The sequence below is a fragment of the Ambystoma mexicanum genome, chromosome 11, assembly GCF_040938575.1.
Source record: "Ambystoma mexicanum isolate Mex_15411 chromosome 11, UKY_AmexF1_1, whole genome shotgun sequence".
Classification (NCBI taxonomy): domain Eukaryota; kingdom Metazoa; phylum Chordata; class Amphibia; order Caudata; family Ambystomatidae; genus Ambystoma; species Ambystoma mexicanum.
This window is the reverse complement of record NC_090934.1, coordinates 191,965,667-191,989,095: the sequence shown is the minus strand read 5'-3', so window position 1 is coordinate 191,989,095 and position 23,429 is coordinate 191,965,667. Positions and strand designations below refer to the sequence as shown.

Below are 23,429 nucleotides of genomic sequence, written 5' to 3'. Positions count from 1 at the left end.
AGACTTCCCACGAACCTCAGGAATACACGTACCCCACTCGCACAGGGCCTATCGCGTGTGAAACTCCACGTGTACCCCAGAAATACACATGTACCCCATTCGCACAGGCCCTTTCGCATGTGAAATTTCCCGCGCACCCCCGAAATACACGTACCCGGATCCAATTGCGTGTGAGACTTCACGCAAACCCCAGTTATACAAGTACCCTGCTCGGCCAAGGCCTATCACGTGTGAAACTTCCTGTGCACCCCCGAAATACAAGCACACGCTATTTTTCACACAGCGGGTGTCCGTGTTTGTCGCGTACCCCTTTGCACGTCATTTGTCCTAGAGGGACACAGTATGGGACATTCATCATAGCTGTATGTACCAGCTTTTTGTTAGCGCACATTTTTTTCATGCACAGGGACGCTACCGCCTGCCTTCGTGTGGCGGACGTGTTTAGGCCTGTGCGCGTCTTTGCCCGTGTGCTGGTTTGCACTATTTGATTCCATGAATACCTGTTGTAGGCGAGCGTGTGGGCGTACCGCGCCCTTGCCTCCTGTACTTCCCCATGACGCCCACATTTTCAGGCATTGTTCCCCATTCCGCGTGTCACACCCCGTGTTACGCCTACTTTTGTTGTGTGCGCCGCGCTATGTGCGCTTTCGCTGTGCGCTTAGCGCACGCTGTTTGAAGGCGTGTGCGCCAGCGTGCGCCGAAGAGGATTTCAGCGCACGTCCATGGATTTCCACGCGCACAGACTTCCATGAATCGCTGTGCGCGGGTTTCGCTGCGATTTTCAAACTGGCACTGCGATTCCGATTTTCAAACTGGCACTGCGATTTGCACGCTTGCGCTGAAAATGTCAGCGCACATTAATTCCATGAATCGGCCAGGTAGTCTCCTCTTGCCTGCACCCACGTTTTGCGTATCTTGGGGTTGCCTATGCCAGAGCCATGTGTCTGCAGGGGGGGGCATTGGAGAGAATGCAGGCAGGTTTCAGAGGTGAGACACCAGAAGAGGGAACTTACCTTCAATATCTTTTGTATAAAATGTCAAAGTAACGCCGAGGATCGGGAGAGCAATATCTATGGGGGCGGGAGAGGGTGGGATGGGCATCGAGGCTTTTCTTTAACCTGAAAAAGCACAATGGCACACAACACAATCTGGCAGTAAGATCCACTGGTACCTGGCTGCTCGCGGGTCCTAATTCCAGGCACGTGTTGCACAATGGAAGACCCTGGCCTCGAAAGCACAGAATGCCCTGCCTTTGCCTCTCCAGCAGGAACTTGATTTACCCCCAATTCCCTAAACGTTTGCATAATCATCTTATCCTACGCGTTTCTCTTCCTTGCATTCAGAGGTGGACTGGCCTACAGGGAACTCTAGCGATTTCCATGTAGGCCTCTCCACTCTTTTGGATCCCAGTCCACCTCCTGTTTGCATTATCCTGTGTTTAATGTTCTGTCTGTAGACTTTGTGTGCGCCCTGATTCTGGTGGGCTTTCGGCGCGTTTTGCCTGAAATACATCCACCCGTCTCATGTGGCCGGTTTTAGTTTTTTACACGTTCGGCAGCTTGGTTTAACTATGTTCTTAAGCACAAGCACGGTACTTGTACCAGAGGGCAAGTGTACTTCACTAGGTAGAACATCCGAGGAGACCTTGTGCATGGTCTTAAGCAACATCTAAAATTGTCAAAATGTGTTTTCCAAGAGTTACTTTTATGATCTGCTACCTAAGCCTGGAGCCATTAGGCGCACCTGGCTATGGAGACCAGTCCTTCAGACGTGACTCAGAAAAGCTCTTTGCGACTTGGTCGGAAAAAAACGTACACAAAATCTATTTGCTTTCTTTGTAGGGCCTTGTCTAGGATAACGTATGCCAATAGTTGTTTTGCTCATAAATGCAGCTTGTTATCGGCCATAGATACAGTTTGCAACACATGTTTCTTGGTAGAACAAAGCAATGACTTTATAAAAAGAATAATGGGCAAATAATGACCAGGCTTAGTTAAAACTATTTATATAATGTATCAATAACAAATTCATACAGCCTATCAACAGTGTAAGCATTTAGACGTAGTAAATTCCCCCACCTTCATCAGCACTGATTGTGAAGAGATTATAACCCTAATCTAACATACATTATATAAAGAATTCTACATGCGCGACAATCGACTGGGCAAAACATTCCACTGAGGGCGTTTTGGCGTCGCGTCATCTGATGGAAAACTAGAGCACAGCTAGATTTGTCTGTGACTCTGAACCCAGAGTGGAACATTTCCCCTTGGTTGATGGTCAGCCATGTCAAGTTTTAGGTTGTATATGGGTGTCTATTCACTCATTCTGGTGTTTTAGAGGAAGGCAGGGTCCTTTCCTCTTAAGGGACTATCCCCTCCTGTTTGTGTGGGTGAGGAGGTCGCAAGCAGGCTGTGGGCTGCTGTAAAGTTCTGGAAGGAACACCATGAAGAGGGACCTGTGGGGCTTTTGGACCAGTGAAGACAGCAGCAGATATGTGATCCTGTGTGTGATGTCCCCGCAGTGAAATAAGGATTTCAAATTTCACTGCGGTGATGCCATAGCAGGGAGTTATGACTTTACAGCTGCCGAATGGGTTCGGTGGAACCTGCATGCAACAATTATGCACGGTTTATATAGAGAAAACAAATGGATAATGGTGACATTTGAAAACCTGGCGGATGGTCGTGCAGTAGGTTTCGTACCTCCCCTGGCCCCCTCTTGCTGGCTGATGTGGCACAAAGAGGCCGCTGTAAGGCAGGATTTCCGCCAGCCATGTCCCCTTGGCTATTTCCATTTTGCCTAATGGGTGCTACCATTGCTTTCTAGCTGCCCGCCCTGCTCTGAGATTGCAGTCGTTGGTCAAGGTGAATGACTTTTTCTAAGAACATATGAATTTTTGGTTACTATTGGCGGGAACAGCCTTTTGCTGCAGTGAACGCATTTTTAAGAAAATGGCGCCCATTTTCAAAGTGGATTGAGCTTCATTTTTTTGTACTTTAAACATCTCACTATAAAAAAAATTTTGCACATAAATGTATTGGAAGTAAATGACTAAAAAGCTACTGCCCAAACAAAACTCTATAACTGCAGCTCAATTAACACAAAAGTAAGATTGATAATTGTGTTTCAGCGTTTTACAGGCTCTCCGATCTTTCACCAACAGTTGGCACCTTTCTGGGAAAATCCAGTAGGCTTGAATTAAAGACAGTTGGGACTGTAAGGGGGCTGCCCTCTTTAGGGAAATCCCCTCTTTTTTTTTATTTATTTAAAGTATATAGTTCAAATAAATGAACCTTTACCTATCTAAAAACATAAAACCATCATACACAATAAATAGCAAGGTTAAATATAGCATCTTAACTTTACAAATGACATTTTACAAAATTCCCAGCCGCAATAGATATGTTTACATATCGTCCACTAAATAGACGCTCCAGCCATTGTTAATCGATAGACCTGTATACTGGGCAATGATTAAAATACGTACATCACAACTCATTGAAACGTGCACCCTCTGTCCACACGCGCCGAAGCGTTTCCAGGACTGAATTGCAGAACCTACCTTTTAAATCAGATTTTCCCAGCATTCTCCGAACTCCCAATACTTCTCTTGTCGGGATGAGATTCAGTCTAATTCTTAAACGTGTTCCTATGTGATAGACTAGATCAGATCCTTGGAATTGGCAAACATATTTTATTTCTTGCACATGGATTGAGTGGAGAGCCAGTCGCCAATCCAGAACTTCTCCTTGGCCTTCAAGGGTTTTAAAAAAATCAAATCTAGCTGAATCTCGCATTGGCCAGGAGCTCGATACACTTATGCTTCCAGCCCATTGGGGTGCTATGAGTAGTCGGTTTCAACGCGTGCTTAACCGGGAGAAGCAACGATCTGGGGGGCTTTCATGAAACGTTTCCTGATCAGGGAGCGCCTCATCCAATGTGCCATAACAGAAAGGGACTATAGACCCAGCTCAAATCTAAGTATGGGCATAGGTGTACTCTTGGGTACAGCCAAAATGCGTTCCTACGGATACTGCCTATTTGTCTCTGGTTGCACAACTAAAGTCTTAACCCCGTATGTGAGGACTGGGCAACCTTTTTGTTTATGAAAGAGCAATACCGGACATATAGAGAATCGCCCAAATCTTCGATTGAAAATGGAACCTTGTGTTGCCACGGTCTCCATCTTTAACTTTAGGTTACGAATATTGGGCAAATCTCTTATTGTATTAAAACGGAACCCCAAGAACTGATACTCATTAACCAATACAATCAGCTTATCAACCAAATACAACTTGTTGCCCCCGTTTACTCCTTTTTCTAGGGTTTACTCTAGCTAGTTGGATTTCGCAGTTTTAACCTCAAGCCCATATGACATGCTGTTTTAAAGCATCCAGTTGCCTCTGCAATCCTATACATGTCTGATCTAAAAGCAGAAGATCTTATTTATTCATTTATAAAGCACTCTAAACCTGGGGCATCGAGGCGCTGGTTGCACAATACACCTAGTATGACTTAAAGGCTTTACATATTAGCAGTGCAGTCATTTAGCAGGCACATAAGTGTCCGTGCAGGTAATGCTCAAGGCAGACTCCGGGAGAATAGTAGGGTTTTGAGCTGTTTCTTGAATACCCAGCAGGATTATTCAGCTCTTAGTTGCAGGGGTAGATCATTCCAGCACTTAGCAGCAAGTACAGGGAAGCTGGACCCTCCCCATTTAGTTTATTTAAATCTAGGGATGCTCAGGTGGTGTGAGTAAGCAGTGCGGGTGGGCCTAGGGGATTGAGATTTAGATTATTTTTTAGATGTTTATCTAGGAGCAGAGTTTGATGGGCATTTGTGTGTTGGCAAGGGTTTTAAAGGTAATGCACTCCCGGATGAGAAGCCAATGTACCGCTGCAGAGATGTTTTGGCACTTTGGAATGTTGAGGGGCTCCTCATGAGGCATTATTCAGAATGGTTTGAAGCTTCCGGATGTTGCATGACAAAGTTCCTGCAAAAATTGCATCGCAGTAGTCGATCCTAAGAGGGCTCTGATAATGGTAAGGCAGTTTATGTGGTCAGGAATCGTCTGCATGCTTTAATTAGTTTTGACATGTGGGCTGCAGAGAATGCGATCGCGTATGACTTGTCCGACGGTTTTGACATTATTGACAACTTGTATGCTGATGCCCTCAATGATAAAGGATTTGTCAGAGGGGCCAAGATTGTTAATCATTTCTGTCTTATTATTGATTTCAACAATTGGGCTCCAGGTTGTTGGAGCCTATTCTACCCAGGAGGGTTGCTTAGGAAACAAAAATTACAGTTGAATAGGTCAAAGGTAAATTTTGCTCAGAGTATACTCCTACTCCTTGTTACCCTCTGCATAAATAAAGAAAGTCACTTTTTCATACTCTGTTTGTGAAACCAATCTCGCTTTTTATATATCTAAAGTTGTATAAGTCAACATAAAATGGACATTTAAGAGATAAGACATCAAACGGTGCTTAACTGGAAATACAGACAAAAATATTTACATCACACAGAGCCAACATTTTTTTGGCACAACAGCCAATTTGTCTGTGTAAGACAAAACCAACCTCACTCGTGGTTTGTCAAGGAATTTGCATATTGTAGTATACACATAGACAATTTAACATTATAACATCACATAGAAATGTAAAAGACAAAAAAAAATCTTTGTATAAAACAGTGTCAGTGCATTGTGGTAGGGGGTAGTGCGTCTACACCAAGGTGTTTCAGCCGTTTTAGGAGGGCTTGATGTGCCTCATCTTGCACACGGCCTTCATCAAGATGGGAAGCTGTACAGTATGATGTCTGTGCTGTGGGTAAACTAATTCCACAAGCACTGTTTTGGAGATCCACTAGCCACGGGGGCTGATCTCTATTTAGTCCTCTCAATGGAGGTCAGTGTCTCTATATTGTCAGCCTGTTGGATTTTTTCTTTTTTTCTCTTATTTTCACATGAGGCCCTCGCTAGGAAAATCTGTACGGCTGCAGAACTTGCACGCCATCTGCCGCTCGAGCGAGCAGGTTCGTCTCAAGGTGCTGAGTCACTGAGGCTGAGGCTGCGGGGGCCTGGCTGCAGAGCGTTAGTAACCGTTATTGAGACAGAGTTGGTGTAAGGCCATCCAGACCTGGATGGTGTGGTACACTGCGCATATGATCAAGGAGTCAGTGACATAGTTGCCCGTTAGGGCGAGTAAGATTTGTGTATCGTTTGCGTAGTGTTTGTATGAGATGCCTTTGTATAGTGAGTCAAATAGTGACTTAGTAAAAATGTTGTAATGTTTGGGAGATGTGTGATCCTTGTGGACCGAGCTGGTGGTGCAGCTGTGCTCAGAGAGAAGACTCTCTTGGTTCTCTCTGAGAGAATGATTTCCAGGCGACGGCGTTGGACGAGAAATGAGCAGCTGAGGTCAGGTGTCGGCAAAGGATTTGGTGGCCTACCAAGTCAGAGGCTGCAGACAAATCGAGCAGCAGGAGGAGGGCTGATTTGCCAGCGTCTTTGATCTTGTCCAATTGATTCTTCAAGTCTAAAATGGCAGATTCAGTGCCATAACCTGGGTGCAAGCTCGACTAGCGCATGCCTAGCAGATTGTGCAGTTCCAGGAAAACGTGGATCTGCAAGTAGGATGCCCGATCCAATATTTATGGTAAGAAGGGGACAGTTGTGAAAGGGCGGTAGTGGTAGGTATATTGGGGTCCACTGTGTTCTTTTTTTATTTTTTTATTAGTAGAGGTAATACCCAGCCAACTTTTAGGCTGGAGGGTAAGTCGCAGGAGGCAGAGGACGAGTTGATGAACGAGGTGATGAAAGGGGGCCAGTGGTTCTGCACAGTCCAAAATGACATTTTTGGGCAGATGTTGCCCTGGCAGCAGGAAGGTTTGAGACCTTTTGTGGTATTGGTTGTCGCCAGCTCAGAGATGGGCTTAAAGTCTAACAAAGGGGAATTGAGCATTGTTGTTGGCTTCCAGGTTATTTCATCGCGGGATGTTTTTTTGTGGGTTTGTTACCACATTTTTTTTTCTTTTATAAAAAAAACATCAAATTGTGAAAAATGGGTTCCCTCTCAATCCCCCATTTTCTTTAATTTGTATTCATTCCAAACGCCAATACTATCAAACGCCAACACTATGTATATGTGTGTGTGCGTGTGCGTGTGTGTATATGTGTGTGTGTATATATATATATATATATATATATATATATATATATATATATATATATATATATATATATATATATATATATATATATATATATATATATATATATAATTTACTAACCCCCCCCCCCTAAAAAATTAGATGGGTTTTTTTTTCAAAAAATAATGAATGGCAAAAAAACCAGCGAAAAAACATCCAGCGATGAAAAGATGTCATACCTGCTGTTGTGAGCCTAGTATGGGCGGCAATAGGTGCTTCATTAGTCAATGAATCTTTTTTTGCTTGTAATCTTTTTCTGAAGCTTGGCATTTTTGTGTAGTGGGGCCTTTTGGATGTTGGCACACCATGCGCTGTTCGGTATGCAGTTAGATGGCAGGGAAGTGGGCGTTTCTAGCTCTGGCATGATGGTGAAGAGCTCTCTAGAGCTGGATTTGGGTTTCTCTATCCTTGTGTTGTAGGCATTTTTCTCAAGAAAGATAGCTTTTTTGTAATGGATATTAGCCGAGATGGAGTAGTGTTGTTTTTTTTTCTCTACAGTCGGGTTGTGTTGCCATTTAGCGTTTGCCTGCAGTTTCTGGAGACTGAGGGTTTTTAGATCAGGCGAGAACCATGAGTTGTGTTATAGCCAGGGTTTGGCTTTCCTTTGGGTGAGTGGATGTCTGGGTTAGCTCGTTCAGCCGTGGCAGGATACTTCTGATTTCTTTTGCTTATTTCTTTGTGTGTTCCTAGTGGGAGGGGCGTGGAGGGGGGCCATTGTGGCAGGGCTGAAGACGCTAGGAAGTGTAAACGAAATGTGATCTCTCCATTGGTGGTAATGGTGTTGCAGTTCAAGTCAGCCAGCCAATCGAGTAAGCAGCCTTTGGAGTGCGTGGATGAGGATGCATTTGTTGAAGCCTTGTTCATGGAGTGAAATTTCTAGGGAAAGTGCATTCAGGTTATTTTGGTCGTTAAACCCTAGATTAAAGTCCCAAAGGAGAAGGGTTTTGATGTTGTTTTAGAGTCTGCGAGGAGGTGGCGGATGCCATTGCACCGGATGCTTACCCAAACACTGGGGGAATGCCCAAACCTCCACCAAATCAATACGGAGATCGGCAATAGATAAGTGCAGGAGCAAGTGGGGATCCTCGTGCCAATCCCTGATAAGTGCATCACACTGCTCCACTTGGTAGTTCAAGCACATTCTTATAGAAGTTTGACTATAAACCTTCGATTTATCTCTGGGAGCCCCAAAATGAAAGTTTCTCCCATAGTATCCGCCTGTCCACACTATCGAAGGCTAACTGAAAATCAATAAACGCAATCTATGAAGGAGCTTTCATGGAAACTACTCTTTCCTTAAATAGATTTTGATATAAAACTGTTCCAATGACTTTAACGAACCGTTATTGAATAATGTCGGAGATTGAGCTACTAGTTGCCTGATATGTCAATCAATTTAGACAACAGCAATGATGCAAATATCTTGCCGGGAGTGTCCAAGAAGGCAATCGGAAAATAGATTCTCGGGGTCGTCCTAACTCTCTTTAAAAATCAGGATAATAATTGCCGACTTCCATGATGAAGCGATCTCTTGCCATAAGCACCTGGTTGAATATTTGCACCAGCACATTTTGTCCATTGCATCGAATGAGCTGTCAACATAGCATTCGAATGACGGTCTAGACCTGGGGCCCTTGAAATACATTTTTTCATAACTCTAAAATATCTCTCAAACTTCAGAGACCACTGGCGCTTTCAACCCACAATTCATTTACCTGCAGGGCCATCTGCAGGGTGCCGCCCTGCAAAATCAACCTCCAGATTTCTCATGGGTTTTTAGAGGCCAAGGTGGCAGGAATGCTCTCGGCATCTGTTGTTATCCTAGCTTGATCAAAGCTCAACCCGTTTTTATAGTCTTTCTCATCCTCTTGGTGGTTTCAGTGAACAACTATTTTTTCCATGAGAAGTCTCTTTATTTGCACCTTCAAGAACTTTTTCTTTGCTACAATAATTGGGTCATAAATGTGCTTATGTCAAAATTCAATACAAGTGGAGTAGGATTGTTTCATTGCAAAGGTCTGCAAAATTTCAGAATACCTCCCTTCTTGCCAGATTCCTTTAGGTCCTATCCTATTATGCGTGCATGCCAAATTTCCATATCGTTTCTCCACTGCTGGAACATCCAGTTTCATTTGATTTCTGCCAACATCAATTTTCCAACCTAGGCGAATGTCTTGACCAGCTGGTTCATTAAACTGCCTGTTCCCTCACAGGGATAAAAGACAGACCTATCCAGAATGTATGAAAATATGCTACGTGAAACAAAAAGAATCATTACTTGCAACTTGATGATTTCTCCTCCACGTAGCTTTAGCTAGCACATCTCCTATGTGACCGTTCACTCTAAATCTCTAGGTTCTGTCAAGGAGATCAGCTCAGGACCCCTAATCCTTGCTTGAGTTCGCCCCCCCCCGACCCCAACCATCTGTCCTGGTAAATCTACATCCAATTCTGCTTAGGCAATGTTAAAATCCACTCGCATAAAAATGTAAGAGATCTCTACGCTTTGAAGACAAATATCCATGATCTTCAATGGCAAAGGGGTTCCAATATACGTTAACTAGAGCGGAAACCCAAATTTGACTATTTCCCAGCCATATAAGCTAAGCTACCTGAATAAAGGGATTCGGAAACATCAATGCTTGAAGGGTAAACCCAGTGCGATTTCTCATGCCATTAATCCAGACGAGTCTTCCCTTCCGACCCTTATGAGCTGGAGAAAGTACAGATGTAAACGCATCAATAAGCGCCTTTGACCTGAGCCAGGTCTCTATTTTATTTATTGAGCATTTATAAGGTGCACTGTACATCAAAAAGTGTTTCTAGGTGCCACAAGGCAACGGGGGGGGGTGAGAAGAGTCATGGGATAAAAAAAACAGTACTGTCCTACTAGGCCTTGCAACATTCAGATCGTGCTAGTGCAGGAGGAAGTGCTAGGGATGGAGGAGTGGTGAAGTGGGGGTGGGAGGGGTGTAGGGCAGTGAATGGGCCCAGCCCATGAGCCAGTCTACTGCTTAGGGGGATGCCCCAACTAGGGGTCAGACAAGTGCTTAGGGGGGGAGCAGGGGGGGGTAGTGAAGGGCCTCTAAGTGCGAAGCGAATGGGGAGGACGAGTGTCGTCAGCATAACACTGGAAATGAGGAGAGAAGGATGAAATCAAGTGGGCCAAAGGGGCACGGTAAACTTGAGCCACAATGATAGGATAGAGCCCAGAGGGACACCACAGGTAGAGCGAGAGGTGGAGGAGAGGAAGGGGCACAGGTTTACTCGGGAAGGTCGATTAGAAAGGAAGGTCAACCAGTCAAGTGCAAGGTCATTGATACCAAGGGTGTCATGATTTACTGTGTCAAAGGCAGAGGAGCGTTCAAGAGAATTAGAACAGAGGTGGAGTTAGCATCAAGGATTGAGAGCAGGAATTCACAGGTGTTCAGGAGAGCAGTTTCCGTGACTCTGGAAGTACTGGATCTATTGGTTGCCTCCATGACAACCAGTCTGGCTTCAGTGTGTTGGGTTAGTTGAGAGATTACAACTTCTCCAAGAGTTTTCCCAGGAAAGAGGGTAGTGGAAATAGGGCGGTAGTTAGCCGAGCTGGAGGGGTCTGCGGACAGCTTTTTTTAAGAGAGGGTGCACAAGAGTTTTTGTGGGAAAGTGGAAAGGAACCAATGGCAGAGGAATGGTTACAGAAATCAGACAAGGCAGGAGCGAGAGTGGAGATGTGCTGATAATTCTGGAGGAGCAGGGAGCACCTGTTTTGAGGAGACTTTCATAGAGCGGATAGCTTTAGAAACTTCTGCTGCAATGGGCGAGTAGGAGAGTATGGGGGAGCAAAGTGGGACAAGGGAGGCTTGAGAGCAGGTAGAGGAGAGTGAGGACAGGATGTCCTGGCTTTTTGTAGCAAAGTGGTAGGCCAGTGCAGTGGGCCTGGGAAGGAAGAGGAGCGGTGGAGACTGCAGTAGGATTGGCGAGTTCCTTACAGATTTCGAAAGTTAAGCAGTGTTGTTGGTGGCACCAGAGGTCGGGCTTGGATATGGGCCCTTTTCTTGGAGTGGGTGGAAAGACCATAATGCCTTTGGAGAATGCGACAGGCCAGTTTGTCAGTGGATGTGTTTGATACCTGCCACTTCCGTTCAGCAGCTCTGCACTTTACATTTCAGATCGGCTATGCCAGAATCGTACCAGCTGTTGCATTTGGAGGCAGGCTTCATATGGATCCTCATGATAGGGGTAAGGGTATCAAGGATGTTGGAGATGGAAAGGTGAAGGTTAGCGAGGGCTAAATTGGAGAGTCAAAGACTGTAGCTTACACTCGCTTCATCGGTCCAATGAACAAGGAGACTGGCAGTGCAGGTGTAGGTTCAGCCAGGGGCCTAAGAGCTCAAGAGGAGGGGAGGGGAGGGAGTGGTCAGACCAGGAGAGAGGTGTGGTGAGAGGGTTAGAGACTGGGATGTCAGTTGAGATGAGTGCATCCAAGGTGTGACCGGCTGAGTGGGTCGGGCCAGAGGAAAGAATGGTGAGGGAAATGGAGTCTGAGTTCAAAGAGTACAGTGGCCGCATCACAGGAATCAAGATGAATATTGAAATCTGAGGAAGAGAAGCTTGGCGGTAGAGTCGTGAGAGAAGAGGTGGGGTAGGCCCATTCAGAGATTGAGAGGGTTGCGGCCAGTTGCGAGAGTAAGTGAGAAGGTAGCGATGCCAAGACGAAAGATGACAAATTTGAAAGAGGAGTAGGATTGAATGGATATGATGGTAGCAGGGACCCATTCAGGGAAGATCAAGGCCACTCTGCCTCCAGCCCGTTTGGGCCTGGGTTTGGAGAGTATCTTGTAGCCATTTAGTAGAAGAGTGTCAAGAGCAGTGACAGAGCTGACACTGAAACATGTCTCAGTGAGTGCGAGAACATCGAGGGAAAAGTCTTCAAGCAGGCGACCAATGTCGGGGGGAGTGTTTACTGCCATCGGAGGTGGAGAAGGGGCCATGGGGCTGACGGATGTAGGAGGGACGGGAGAAGGTAAGACACCTGTCAAGGAGGAAGTTGGGCTGGAGCCCTGGTCATGATGGTGCCATTCTGATAGACATTAAAGGGGTAGTTTGCCCAAAAATGTTAGTTTCCCCATGATAAATAATATTTTTACAAAAAGTTCCTATGTAAAATATTCGTCAAATGAGCCTAAAAGTCAGGATTTTTAATCACTAGGAGGCATCCATTTTGTGCAATTAACAAACCTTCTGTGTTAAGGTTAACGTTGCTCTCGCAGCAGTAATTGAGCAAAAGCCCCCTCCTGGGAGCTTTTGCTTATTGCTGTCAGAGAGCAGAGAATGCTGTTAGGCTCCAGCTGGAGGCTACAACACCTGCCTGCCTTTCTTGTCCCCGTTTTCCTGGTGAGTGCTGCCCCCACCCCTTCAATTCTGTTTTTAATTTCTCTGCAAGCCGCAATAATATATTCATTAACTCTGATTCTCTGAGTTCATGAATATAGAATTGCTGTGGAGTATTCATAATTGCCTCTACTTTAGTTTTAATTTTCCTGGGCTCCCCGTGCCAGGGGAGCCCAAGAAACAAAAGTACCAGTAATTATAAATACTATGCTTCCCGCAGAAATCGTTGTGAGGCTTAGTATTCATAATTGCTGTGACTTTCGCTTTAAGTATCCTGGGCTCTCCTGGGATGGGGATCCCAGGAAATTTAAAACTAAAGCAATAGCAGTTATAAATACTACACCTCCCGCCTCAATCGACGTGAGGCGAAACAAAAGTACCAGCAAATTGCTGTGACTCTTGAAGTTTCCTGGGCTCCCTGAAAACTTCAAGCAATAGTAACTGCAATTGGGAAACAACGCCAGCTGGCTCTAGCATAACTACATTCTCTGCTTTCTGGCAGCAATAAGCAAAAGCTCCCAGCAGGGAGCTTGATTACTGCCACAAGAGCAGACCATGAACGCAGGAGGCTTGTTCATTTCTCAAAATGGATACCGCTTAGTCAGGACTTTGAGCATAATTTTTTGAAAGCATAATGTGTATATATATTATCATGGGCACTCATTTTAAACACGTTTGATTTTGAGTGAACTACTCCTTTTATGATGCACCTAGTGGAAGGCAAGTGTGCCTTCCCATCTAGATCCACCATTCATGGTTGAGCACGGGAAAGGGGAAAGGTTAGTGACCATATGGGGAATCCATAGGTCCGGAGAGGGAATGACAAAGTCGATGTCAGTGATAGTCTGCCTGGAGAGTGCATTGACGTAGGTGTCTGCGATGGGCAGGCCTGGGTTGGAGAGCAGGAGTGCTTTTTTTAAAAATGTTTCCCTCCAGGCTTTGAAAGCGAGGTAGGGTAGGTGATAGCATAACAATTACAATAGATAAGAGAGATGGAGAGAACCACGATTGCAGGGGAGGAGAGGAGGGAAATGGGGGGGGGGGGGTGGGGTGCACAAGGATCTTATGAGGTGGCCTAGTAGTAAATCGGGGTAAGATGATCAAATGAGAAGTAGGTCCAACCTCAAGGGGATATACATTCAAAGTAGCAATAAAGAGGCCGAGCAATCGGGCACATCAGTATTCATAGGAATGCAAGTTTTCCCATGCAGGTAAAAATTGGGCATAACATTTGAGAAACAGCCAATAAAGTTAAAAACCTCCAATTTTAACTTTCAAAATTAAGGTGGAAGTCATAAAAATTGAAATACAGCAGGTAGATGCAGTGCGACTGTCAATGGGGGAGGAGAAGCCTCATAGATTACAAAAGCAAGCAATTTTGGAAAAACGGACACAAACGGATTTGCATGCCTCAGTAATGAACAGGCTGAGGTTGAGTGAGAGGATATATATGGTAAGTAGAAGAAGTAGGCAAAGTTAGATAGCTGGGAGAATAGCTCAGGGGCAACGCGTTTGTCCTGGAAGCAAGACAACTCCTAGCAACACAGGTTTGAATCCCGGTCTCGTGCAAAGAAACCTCTCTGCTATATAGCGCATTATAAAAGAACAGATAATTATAGAAAGGCAAGGTAGAGCTTGAAGGGAATTCAGTGCACGCCAGGAAACACAGTGAGGAGACGGATCCAACAAGGAGACTTGGGGGAGTGAACTCGCAGCACGGTCTTGGGTGAGAGCAGTTCAAAAGAAAGCTAGCATTGGTTAAGAACTGTAAGCGCTGCAGGGTGGAGTTTGCAACATGCTGCTACAGAAACTTGTAGTTTGACAAAGACCTGCACAATGTGGCAATGTGGTGGGGTCCTCCCTAAGCAGGAGGCACAAAAACTGTGGGCAAACTGGAACGTCATTAAGGGGGAAATGGGGGAGACCCAGCAGCAAAGGAGGAAAATGGAGCGCACAAGCTTACCTCCAGGCTGAAACACCTCATGGGTGATCCAGAGGTGGTTGTGATAGAAAGCAGAGGGAGTGGGGTTCCTCAGTGGCCTCAGCCGGACAGGGGCCATAGTCTTGGAGTATCGCAGCTATTGCTTGCAAAAATAAATTGACAAATCTTTTAATGTTCCATGATGCAACTGTTCCCCCTGCTCTGATAACCTTCCCCATTTAGTTAATTACGCACTCCTTTCTGGCGTAACCATGACCTGGAATCTTCTCTTCTAGCATCATTGGACTATCTAGACACTCCAGCACCCTTCTACCCTCCCCATATTCAAATAATCTTGTCACCTTTAGAGAGCAATAAGAGTCCAGACATCCTCAACCAAAGCTATCAGACCCTCTGGAGACACCTTCTCTCATCTTCCTTTATGTCCTAGCCGATTGGCAAACACAAGTGGGCCCCTTCCAAGAGAAAGTTGGGCGTCTTGTAATCTACATGTAGAAAGACTTGGTCTAATTGAAACTCTGAACAAAATCTACCTGCTCAATATCGCTTGCTAGAAATGCAACGCAAAGGAAGGATAGTATTAATTAGATTGAGCACATTTGAATTATTTATGAGGGTAGCCTCATCAGATACTGGCAATCTTTCTAATAATAAACACTATAGGTATCTTTACATGCTTGTTTGAATGAGGACTGAGGCTCAGGATTACATTCACGAGTCCGCTCCGCTCCAATCAAACCGATTCTCTTATGCTCTAGTGTTAAAAATGTAATGTCAACATCCGAAGGGGGCTCATTCTCTGTTTTCTCTGTAATGGAAGTCTTCAAACTGACTGGTAGACCTGGTGGATCTTTCGGTACTTTAACTATAGTGTCAAATGTCTCTAGGACAGCCGAAGTGTCAACCGGAACCAAAGGATACCGAGACAACTCCATTAGATACTCCAGTTCTTTTCATCGTTCGAGCTCAAAATTGCCTCCGCCTCAGACCTGCCTCTTGATACAACCTTATTAGTCGAGTCTCTGTGGGTCTAATCTTTTTTCCATTTTCTTCTTTGCTTGAAATTGCAGAGGCTACTCCATAGTGCATGTAGTAATTGGTGAGATCTGCAGTTACTTTGCTTAGAAACCGACTTTTGGTTCTTTGCCTTTCTCCCCTTCTTCGTTCCTTTCTGCTGTGATTTTTTTTTTCCTTTTTTCTTTTCCTTTAATTAAAAAAAAAAAGATGGTTGGCTTGGTCCACATCCTCTGTCAAAATTCCCTCGTCAATCGGGCCAAAAGAAACCTGAGGAGATTGCTCCTCATTTGATATCTCTTCACTATGAGAAACCGCCAACGCAGATTGTTCTAATTGAACAACATCCAATTGAATGGCATCCGGAGATCCCAAATCTTTTACCAGTATCAATTGATCACTTAGGCGGGTCAGCCACCTTTCCATCCAACGTAATATCTCTCTTGACCAATCCGGTTCTTTTTTGGCTGGCTTTTGGCCCCAGATTTAACATATTGCTTGCTAGCTGTGATAAAGCCTTCAATAAAAGAACGTTGAGTTTAGATATTCTGTAGGCTTGCTCATAAAAGGTTTGCATTAACTGGAGTCCTGAGAGCAAAATTGAGAGTTGGAATCGACATTTGAGAATTATGATCATTAGATGAACAATTCCATTGAGTTGAGCGGAGATTGGGCACATTGGTTGGACAATTCCTTTGAGTAGTTGAGTAGAATGCTCAATAGAATCAGAAAAAGAATCCAAGGAACTGGATGAAGAATCCAGATATAACTTCGGAGAAGCCGAAAGGGGAATCTCAAATTGCTGAACGTGCTTGTTCATTCTGTAGATTCTGAAGAAGTCCAATCACATGTACCATTGTACATTGTGCCTCCCGTTCAAGATCTTGCAGCCCTTCTTTGAGCAAGGTTTGCGCCGTAGTAGTTAACCCCTCTTCCAAACTATTTGCTGTTTCTGGCTGAGTCAGAATATTCATTGGACTTAGCAGAGTTTCCACACCTTGATTGCGAACTGGTTGATCTTTGTCCCCCTTCGAAGCACTCTGTGCTTCTTGAGCTTCCTTTTTATTAATGCCGCATCATGGACGACGTCCATGATCGCCCCCTACACCACTTTTAGCTGATTAAGAGATTTAGTTTGCTCGTGCGACCAAAAGTCAAAATTGTAGGTGTCGTGGCAGCTGAAGTACCAGGTTTATTAGATTGAGAGGACAGTTGTAAAGCGAGAGAGAGGTTATGAAATGATTTTGAAATACCACTGGAGTAACCTTTATCGACTTGATCCCTACATAAGGAGATGTAAGTGCTGGTATTGAAGTGAAGTCGGTCATGCTTGTGGTGTCACCCCTTCTGGGAGCATGGTATCTCCCAGGGATCGTGCTGAGGTCACGTGTCAGTGACAATGTGACTGAAGTAATAAGTAATGAGTGGTTACCCGCTTGTCAGTCTTGGAACTAACTGACTCCGGTGTGGTGTCATTACCAGGTCCATGCTGGCGCTGCGTCGCTGGGTGAGGGCCTGCAATGGTTGTCACTCATGCTTGTAAGCCCCAGCCGGGCAACTCTACTCATGTGCCCCAGCAGAGCCCCTGCTGGGCAATGCTGTTTGTTTGGCGTTGTTGCCCCTCCTGGGCCATGCTTGCGCTGTCTGTAGTGTTGGCCTGTGTGCCCCCAACCCATGGAAGAGCCTGTGCTCATGGGCTGGCAGGGTGCCCACTGTCAAGGCAGGTCTCCTGGTTGCACCCAGCATGTCGGCTTGGTGCCCCCAGCCTTGGTCCACCCTGGCCTGTGTGCGCGGAGGCCAGGGCAACACAATGCTGGGCGTGCCAGTAACAGCTACTGAATCTATTTTGAAGTGGGTGCCGTCCCTCCCACGTTACTGCGCAATGCATAGGGGTTTGACATATCCTCATCGAGCAGACCTGGCTGGTAGCTCTAGCGGCCTTCAAAAAGAAACGCAAACGTATTTCAGTTAGTCGTTTCTCTTCAATCTTAACCTGACTGGGGCCTGAATACCGCCGGAAGTCTGCCGTAGACTGTCTCTCCCTTGTCGGCACATTTCCAACCGAAGGAACGTTTCAAATGAAAGTGCGGTCTCCATCATGGCTGCCGTATACTCCCTCTCACTTGCCTTCTCTCACTTTCCCAAAATCCCCTGTATGATGCAATCTTTCCTGTCACAATAGCCATACTATAAATGGAAGCGTGCCTGTATGAGGATGCCTTTTTGGACAATGCCCAAAAATTACTTTTGACTAGAAATTATCCGAAATTGCTGGCATGGCAAGAAATGGCCCTGCTGTGCTGAGTGAACGGCCCATCATTCATTGTTGGAATCGCCACCATCCGAGGCCAGGAAAGGAAAATCGACCCCTGCTCCTGGCGTTCTGTACCCGAGAAGATGCTGTTGCTTGTCCACCCCCTAGAGTCCAATTAAATTAATCCTATTGACTTCCCGCTTTGCGGAGGGATGCGTTTGGAATGACATCTGTCTGCTACTATGGACAAGAAGTGTGGTCGCGTGGCCCACGTTTGCAGTACCATCCTGTGGCAGCCCTGTCCAGAATGGGGGACCTGCAGCACTCCACTATAGGTCCTGGACTGCCGGCCCACATCGACCCCCCCCAATCTGCACCTGCCCCTGCTCCATCCGTTTACTTTCCTTTTTAATGTTCTTTCCCACTGCAATCATGTAGCACATTTTGTATTTTTAAGAGCCTTTCCTTTTTAAACATTTTTTTTCCCTCTTCAACTTGTATATTCTATCTATTTTGGTTTATGGGGCATTCTGCTGGGGTTGTTATATTGGTTTTCGTCCTATATATTTCCCCGCGTGTTTTGCTTTAGCCTCATGTTGCTCTTCACAAAGGCCAATGCGTAGTTTGAAGGAGCCACAAAGCGGCAGTTAGCACAACACAAAAACCCCAAATAGGCATTCAAATACACTTGGAAAGGGACTTTTAGGAAAGGCAGACTCCTCAGCCCTCCTGGACTTAAAATTCCTCTATTGCCGCCCTCTTAAGTGGACATGGTAACTCCTGCCCAGGTTGGGAAGGGTGCATTAGGGTGAGTTCTGCTCCCAGAAGATACAATCCTCAGCCCAAGAGGAATCCTGCTTCCCACACCCCATTGGCCATCTCCATGGAGTTCCTTACTGGCCTGAAGACCTCCGAAGAACCCAGGTCCAAGGCTTTGCTCCCATCTGAGTCAGTGAGCAAGTACCCGTAGTTCCTCCATGCCGTCCAGTCTATGGAACCTGGCAATTCATGAGGAGTTGGACATTTGCCCTCTTGTGCCCTTGTGGAAGGTTTAGGCTTAGAGTTAACACCCTGGCATTTTGATGCCAGAGATGCGCTTGCATCATTGGAGCATTTCCCACCAGACTGAGACTGTTGGCAGAAGAGCTGCAAAGGCAAGCAACAAACCAAGTATGGCCTCGAGCGAACGAGAGAAGTAAAATGGGTGCAAGGACAAGCCCTCTCCAACAGACCTCTGCCAAATGACAATTTAAACAACATAAATTATCTCGCAGAAAGAAGAGTTAAAAAAAGCACAGATAAAAGCATAATCACACTATATACAGGAAACAACAAAAAAGCAAAAAAAATACCCAGATTCCGTCTATGGGAAACTGACACCATAGGCGGAAGGACCTCAACCAGTTGGTAAAGGATGGAGATCTCGTACACCAGCTGAGGAACATGTCTTGAAGTTCTCCAGTTTTGGTTTGAGAGCAATGGGGCTTGACCAGGAAAGCACAGGTACTGTATTCTTGGCTGATGGGGGATTCCGTCTTTTTTTTCCCAATGATCCGTTACCTCTTGGTGTGAAGTCTGTTTTCTTTGCATATTTAAACCTTTTCAAAACATGCTTGTGATCCTGTATGTAGGTTAAATTACATACCTACTGCTTTGGTCCAATGCCATTTGGTACCTGTTCATTTCTCTGTATAGAGAAGCGGACCTCTGGCCCCAGCTCTTCCTACCCACCCTCTGTCACTTGTGCACCTTTGCCTTCTTACACACGGAGCATATCTTAGACCGTGAGTTTGGGGTATATTTTCTCACTATAGGTGGGTGGTGCAGAGCGCTGGAATTCCCCGAAGGTGGTTGGATTCAATACTGGGGCCTCGCTCTTGATCTCGAATCCACGTGTACCTGCCTGCGGTTAGGCTCTTTTAGCCCTCCTACTCAGACCCATAACATTTCCCTCCAGGTCTGCGAATCTCCTTGCACCTGTCTGTGTGGCCTCTAGGGAGTCCATGCGGGCCCCTCCAAGGCGCAACCAATCTTCTCCGCTCCACGTACATTGCCAAAATATAAACGAGGGAGGTCTATTTGGCACATACTAATTTGTAGCTTACCTCTAAACGGGTAATCTCCCTCAATTTTTGTTTACGGGGGGGGGGGTCAAAGTCTCGGAACGGGAGAACAAAGCTGAAAGCGTTATACAAAAATGAGACTATTGACTACCCCACTCATAGTCCAAACAGGCTAGGCTTGGTGGTATATGTTATCTACTTATTTTGTGATTGATGCCTTTCAGATTGTTTTTTTGACTTTGTTTTTAGGATTTCGATCATGCAGCATTGATTTGTGTCATATATATATGTATGTTCTGCTTCCTCTCTTTTTTAGCTTTTCTAAATGTGTCTTAATAATAAATTGATATGGACTCATTTATGGTTGATGATTTTTAGTGTTCACTCCTGAGGGTGTGTAAGCGATATGGTTCTATGTATTGTCTCAATAGCATGCAGCATTTGTTAACTGTTGCAAAAAATGAATTTTTGAAAATTGTTAATGTGGTACCAATCTGGAAGGCATCAATCACAAGTAGATAACATATACCGCCAAGCCTAGCCTGTTTGGACTATGCGTGGGGTAGTCAATAGTCTCATTTATGTATAACACATACTAATTTGTATGCATGTACATACATGCCGCTGTACCTAGAGACTGCAAGACTAGGGGAGGATAGGGTGAAGATGGAGTGACTGAGAAGAGGGGAGGATAGAGGGATGGCGAAGAGGCATGAAGGCTACAGTGAAAGAGGAGAGGCAAGAATGGGGAGGAGAGAGTGGTGAAGTGGCAAGACTAGGGAAAATGGAGTGAGGGAAAAAACCTTAATGAAGAGGACAGAAAAGAGGCAAGATGGAGTGATGGCGTAGAAAGAAGACTGAAGGATTGGAGGCAAGTTAGAGGGTCGAGTGATGGCTAAAACCTTAATGGAGGATAGTGACAGAGAAGAGGCTGGAGTGAACGAGGAGAGGGAGGAGAGTGACAAAGATGGAAGAGGGGTGGACACGAGGCAGGATGGAAGCTAGAGTGAAGGAAGAGGGATAGAGTGACCCAGAGGCAAGACGAAGCAAGTGTTGAGGAGAATAAAAGACAGAGGATAGAGTGAAGAGTCTGGATTAAGGAGGCTAGAGTGGCAGAAGAGGATCGAGTGGCCAAAAAACGTGGAGGATAAAGTGACTGAGAAGAGGCAAGCTGAGGGAGAGTTGGTGTTGAAGAGGCAAGGGGTGGTGGTTAGAATGAAGTAAAGGGCAAAATATGAGAGACTTGCAAGAGAAACTGAGCGAAGGGATAGAAAATGGGAAAGCAAGACGCAGGGCCAGGAAGAGGGGCGGAAGGAGAGGGAAACGTGTAGGACCTAAAATAATGGGCTAGGCAGGAGAATGAGCACAGATTGCAAATGGAATAGGAAACAACATGGTAACGGATTTGAGAATATGTGAAAGCAAGTCACGCGTGATTTACATGCATACTAGAATAAAAGACGAAAACGTGAATGCACGAGGAGAACTGCTTTGTTCGCTTTCAATTCAGTGTAAAGTTCACAAATGAAAACCAGAAAATACCTTCATTTCATTAAAGGTTCAGTTGAAATGACAGAAATGAAACCATTATTGAGAATCGCGAGTGAGTGTTCATATGGAAAACACGCCACATTGTGGCCCTTACGACCCCTCCGCCACTTTCTCGTCCCTAATGTTTTCTTCTCTCCTTCTACAAATTAGCTCCCGCTCCCTACATGCGCTTTCCTGAACACCCCTAACCTTGTATTGCTTGTCTTTCAGGAACCCCAAAAGGGGTGGACTTCAATGCTGTGAAGGAGTGTCTGCTGCAGGTCCAGGGGGTGAAGGCGCTGCACAGCCTCCACATCTGGGCTCTGACTGTTTCACAGCCTGTGCTATCCGTGCACATCGCAATCAGTGAGTACCCCGCAAGCTGTTGGATAAGGGGTTATTGATCCTGTGGGTCATGAGCTTTTTTTCTTTTTTTTCTGTTTCAAGCAAGCAATTCAGCAATCCAGACCAACCTCCAGTTCTGCAAACCACTCGAGACCTTTCTCTTCTCCTCTTTCCCTCCCATGCTAACCATTCCCTTTGCCAGTCATATTGGCAGACCGGTCCTTCAAGAGTCCAATTGGGTCCTGGCCTTCTGCCTAATCGCCCCCAGAAACCTCCCCCTTACCCTGCCGCCTGGGCCCACACTCGCATGTTGTGCGCTTTGCTTCCGCTCGGCACCGCACTTACCTGTTGGGTGGTAAACCTCCCTCTTCACCATGCACTTACCTGCTGCCTCCCAAAAGGGCACATCTGGCACTTCCTCCCCCAGGGGACCCCATCAGCACTTAACCCAACCCCATCTTCCCCTTTTTTCCTTTTTGTTTCATTTCACTTGCACGCTCTGAATGCCACAAGGCCTAGTAGGACGGCTTCCATTTTCTATTTTCATTGTCAATTCCTTTGTTTATTTGTTCCCTTACCTTGTGCTTTGTGTCGGAATACTTAACTAATATTGCTTCCCTTCTGATCATAAAATATTATATATAGTGTTGCAACATGGCATATCTGTAATGGGGGCATGAGATTGGAACACTCAATCCGTAGTGAGGGTTCTCTTCTGTTCCAATACTGTGTCCCGCCACCTATGGAGCAAGCCTGATCACAAGGATGCATCAAAAAAATCTGGTTGAATTTCTGTTTTTGGGTTTTTGTTTGTTCTTACCCCAAATACACCATGTACATGTTTTTAACTGTATTTTAGTAATGCTTATATAGTGACTTTATCCAAAGCTCCTTACAGTAACGACCATCACGGTACAATAAAATTGAGTACATGGAGTTGGAAAGCCAGCAAGATCAAGGTTTTGGGCCACAGGATGTTCCAGGAAAGACAGATTGTAGTAAACAATTTTTCAGATTTTCTTTTAAACTGAGCAAGAGAATAACCTGCACAATAATCGAGAGCTAAATGGCTACAGAGCTTGGGAGCAAGACGGTGAATAGAGGGAAAAATGACAGGAGGAACGAGGACGAGAGACGGAAAGCGATGCAGAGCGGAGATTTCTAGAAGAATGATGGCGAGACTAAAGCACAGGGATACCAAGGTGACCGAACATGAGGAGAGGAAGCAAGAGTCTGGCACTTAAAGGGAGGCGATCCTAGATTGGGAGACCAGCATACAGGGCACAGCACTAGTAGACCAGATAAGACCAGAGTTTGCAGCAAAGTTTTAGTAGTGGAAAAAATGTAGCAAATTATGTCGTTTTCTTCTTTTCAATATCGGAATAATAAAAGATTTGACTACAGCTGAGATCTGATCCTGCAGTGAAAAAGAATTACATTTTTTTTTAAAGAATTGCGAGCCTGGTGTGAAAAAAAAAATAGCGGAAGTGGAAAAAATGGTATAGAGGGAGAAACCCTAGGAAAAGTAGTTGAAAAAAGAATTCTGGATTTTGTTTTTGGATTGAGAGTAAAGGACACATCTACGATTTAATGGCAGATTAGGAAGACACTGAGGATAGAATCATTAAAGAGTGAAATGACACCAACATCTGGATCACTGGCATACAGATGAGCATGAAACCCAAAGTGT

The 23,429-nt window shown here is 45.3% G+C and overlaps 1 protein-coding gene across 1 annotated transcript in view; it reads left to right on the top strand.

Annotated features, from left to right (window-relative positions):
* The window catches only part of SLC30A2 (solute carrier family 30 member 2), a 94,558-nt gene that overhangs the window by 69,077 nt on the left and 2,052 nt on the right, over positions 1–23,429 (top strand). The window contains exon 7 of the mRNA XM_069622803.1: positions 21,626–21,760. Coding sequence (XP_069478904.1) covers positions 21,626–21,760 — 135 coding nt within the window. The remainder of the gene's footprint in view (positions 1–21,625; positions 21,761–23,429) is intronic.